This window comes from Plectropomus leopardus, chromosome 11 (assembly GCF_008729295.1).
Source record: "Plectropomus leopardus isolate mb chromosome 11, YSFRI_Pleo_2.0, whole genome shotgun sequence".
NCBI lineage: Eukaryota > Metazoa > Chordata > Actinopteri > Perciformes > Serranidae > Plectropomus > Plectropomus leopardus.
This window is the reverse complement of record NC_056473.1, coordinates 33,266,180-33,270,056: the sequence shown is the minus strand read 5'-3', so window position 1 is coordinate 33,270,056 and position 3,877 is coordinate 33,266,180. Positions and strand designations below refer to the sequence as shown.

Here is a 3,877-nt window from a genome sequence, read left to right as displayed (position 1 = left end):
TTACACAGATTTGGCGCTGATAATACCTCCACTGCCAGTCCAATTAAAACCTACTTTTACAAGGTTCATGTATTAAAACAAAAGAATAGTAAGGAAGGGATTAGTATGTTTGGTCAGCAAAATAAAAGCACTTTGACAGGCCGAGGTGTCAGTCCACACATCAATACCAACCTTTATTCAGAAACATTGTCTGAAATTGCCCCAAAAGAACTTGTGCTGGTAAACTATTTAAAATGATGGTAATATTTTGTGTGGCCTCAACAAAAATTGTGGTTAATTGGACCCTGTTCTCTCCTTTTTTAGTGTACATGATCGGTTTCTGCGTAACTGTCCCTTTCCACTTAGGGAAGAATTTAAAATTAAAACCTACTTTTACAAGGTATATGTGTAACAGCAACAGAATAGTACGGAGGGGATTTGTTATGTTTGGTCGTCAAAATAAAAGCACATTGACAGGCCGAGTCCTGTGGTTGGTAAACAGCTGATGTTATGGGATTTGGAAAGTGACCTCAGGCGACAGAAGCACACACATCATGTGTGCTTAACTCTCTGGTATAGTAAAGCCATTAAAAAGTCTTACTGGTTTAAAATTGGGTTTTCAACAAGAACAATAAATGTCGGATGAGACTCTTAAGTCCCGTCTAACCATCTAGCGTATGAATTTAAAGTGAAACTCCCCTCTTTGTCTCTAATGTGACATTACAACAGAGAGCTGAACCAAAGACCCACATGACCTCATCTGCGCTTCCTCCTGAAAAGAGACAGTTAAGCAGTTAAGTTTGTTTATCCATCAAACCCCTCCAGCTTACCCCAGTTAACTGGTGAGGTAAGTCTTTTGTTGACTTACCTAAAATTTCACAAGTTACAAACACCACGCCCGTGCTTACACTGTCGGCAAGAACTCCCCCTCGAAACCCGGGACAGAAAATCCTCTTTATTCTGCTGAAAGTTCGGCACACGTCAGGAGCTTCACATACAGCACTGTGCGCACACTGTGTGTCTCAGCAGGACAGTGGACAGGAGCGGAGGGCAGGTAGTGTACTTGGAACTGCGGCGACTTCCAGACCCATCCTGGTGAGTAATCGTTTATCGAGCTTTTTCGATAAAATAGATATCAGACCACGTTATTCCCACTTAATTAGTGCATTGCATAGGTAGACAAAAAATGGTAGTTTTTGTACGAAATGGACAAAATACTCATGAATTCACTGTTAAATGAAAGACTGGACAAAAAGCAGTTGTCCCATATGGCGGGACAGCATCAGCATGGGTGACAGTTTTCTTTGTGCCTCAAAAACACAATTATCAAAAGATTTTGGTCGTAGTAATTTCTACGTGCTAATTGCAGGTAACTGGACTTGCTTGAGTTTCTTGAAGATGTTTCATCTCTTATTCAAGAGGCGTCTTCAGTTCTGGTCAGTTCAGTTCAGCCAGAACTGAAAAGCCTCTTTGGACGAGAGATGAAACGTCTTCAAGAGACTCAAGCAAGTCCAGTTGCCTCAGTTTAACACCTAGAATAACTAAATAAAACATAACTAGACCCAACTTTTACCAACCACATCGTCATTTCAGATACCCTCATGGTTCAAATTTTATTTTCCAGTGTATCAGAGAGACCACCCTCTGATCTCCCGCCCTCCATCGTCAGTCCACCATGGGCCAGGTCATCAGCAAACCCAACTCTCCCTTCCAGAACTCCAAGTTCTTCTCCTCTTTTAAGCGTGGCTCCCCCAGCAGCACCTCAGACGACCAGAACTTAGCCCCTCGACCGAGCATCTTCGCCACGCTGAAGAGGCCCCCGGCCCCCAAACCCAACGATTTCATACCTCTGTTCAACGACTGCATCGCCGCCGCCTCATCCAGGACTCAAGAATACATGATCTTCAAAGACCCAGAGGACAAGTTCCGCCCGAGCCCGGAGACGCTCACTCAGGTAACCTTATATTTACAAAAAAACTGAAGACAGCAACCCTTAAGTACTGTGATACTCAACGTAAAGCCTGTGGGCCAAATCTGGACCCCCAACCATTTTCTAATGTATAATAAAATTGTTTTTGTGCTTTTAGCAAATGTAAGTGCCTGAAACAGCATCAAAATAGAGCTTGTTTATCAAAACATGCCATTGGAGAAACATCCTAAAATCCTAGAAATGTCTTGAAATCTTAGAAATGTCTTAAAATCCTAGGAATATCCTAAAATTCTAGAAACATCCCTAAAATCCCAGAAATGTCCTAAAATTCGAGAAACATCTTAAAATCCTAGAATCGTCATCCTTAAAGTCCTAGAAATGTCCTAAAATCCTAAAAACTTCAACCTCATACAATCCTTATTTCCTTAAGTTCCAGGAACATCCTAAAATCCTTTAAATGTCCAAAAATCCTAGAAACGTCTTGAAATCTGAGAAATGTCCTTACATTTTATAAACATCCTAAAATTCTAGAAATGTGCTAACATCTGAGAAACATCTTCAAATCCTACAAATACCCTAAAATCCTAGAAACGTGTATGGGGCTGCTCCGATTGGTCCCCCGCCTCGTCATTTTGCAAAAGTGGCCCCCAAACAAAGCATATTGAAGTGGTCTTCATGACATCTTGTCCTCCATCAGGTCTTCCTGATGACCTACATCACTCAGAGCGTCAACCTCAACATGACGGACACCTTCAACTGCACGGCCATGACGCCCGAGCAGCGCATCCTCCTGGGGGCCGACTGGGTCTGGGCCGTGCTGGAGAAACCCACCAAGAACCCTCGGATCCAGATAGCCGTGCAGGTCCTACACCTTCCCGACAAGGAGGACGCCGAGGAGGTCAGCACCCCGACGGAGTCCTGCAGCGAGTCCGTCCAGATGGCCCAGAAAGAAGCCAGCAACAAGAACATGTACGAGAAGATGGTGGACTTCTGCACCTCCATCGGCAAGGACTGCTACGCCCTCTTCCTGTTTTTGGGGAAGAAAAACGACAAGGGGAATATCTACGGAGTCCTCAGCAACAACTTTGATGCGGCCATCGGGAAGTGCGACACCATTGACAGAGCTTTTATCGAGAACTTCTTCAAAGGCTCGAGGTACCTGCACACACCTTCAGGAATGATGCAGGCCATTGTCACTAAGAAAGAGGGAGACCCGCTCACTCTCATGATTAAATTCAGCTGAACCAAAGGGACTCGTAGTGTCCTAACGGCCAATAACACGACGCAGTGATACAGTAATAAACTTTATGTGGTAGAAATGTGGGGTTTAATGATGCGTCTCCTGAGAAATAACCTCAAGACCTACAAAGATGCAGAGTTTAATGAGGAAGACGGCCTTAGAGAGAAAATTCTTTATCGTTATTAGTCTATCCCAGGTGTTAATCATGTTTCTTACATGTCAGTTCACTTGTAAAATTTCCTGCTTTTTTACTTTAAATCTTATTTTCTAAAATCTTTAATCTAGTGACTCATTAAAACTAGGGTTCATACACATTTTTACCAAAACATTTCCACGACTTTGAGATAAATTTTCAAGACCAAATTATTTTCAAGCACTGGGGAGGGGCGCATGTTTTTGTTTTTTTGTTTTTTTTGGCTTAGGGAAGTGGCAAACAGCTTTAAATGACTCTGTTTTGTATTTATCTATTTTGTATTTTTAAGGAAAACATGCCTTCCAAACCCAAAGGCCCACAGCTTTAGGCATCTTTCTTTTTTTTTTTATTTTTTTTTTTTTTTTTTTCTTTTATTTTTTTTTGGCTAATTTTTAAAGAAAGAAATTTGGCCCTTTTTTTCCTTTAAAAATATTTTGTCAGTTTTTGTTATAATTTTGGGGCATTTTTTAAAAAGAAACAAAAATCTTGAAAATTTTGGCTTAATTCAAAATTGTTGGTGATTTTTAAAGAAAAC

General features: G+C 41.4%; 1 protein-coding gene across 1 annotated transcript; it reads left to right on the top strand.

Moving 5' to 3' along the window:
* The first annotated feature begins 518 nt into the window (after positions 1-518).
* Positions 519-3,643, top strand: rep15 (RAB15 effector protein). Its single transcript, XM_042495719.1, has 3 exons — positions 519-1,074; positions 1,604-1,933; positions 2,607-3,643. Exons 2-3 carry the CDS (start codon positions 1,655-1,657, stop codon positions 3,150-3,152), a joined length of 825 nt encoding a protein of 274 aa, XP_042351653.1. The 5' UTR covers positions 519-1,074; positions 1,604-1,654; the 3' UTR covers positions 3,153-3,643.
* Positions 3,644-3,877: the final 234 nt, after the last annotated feature.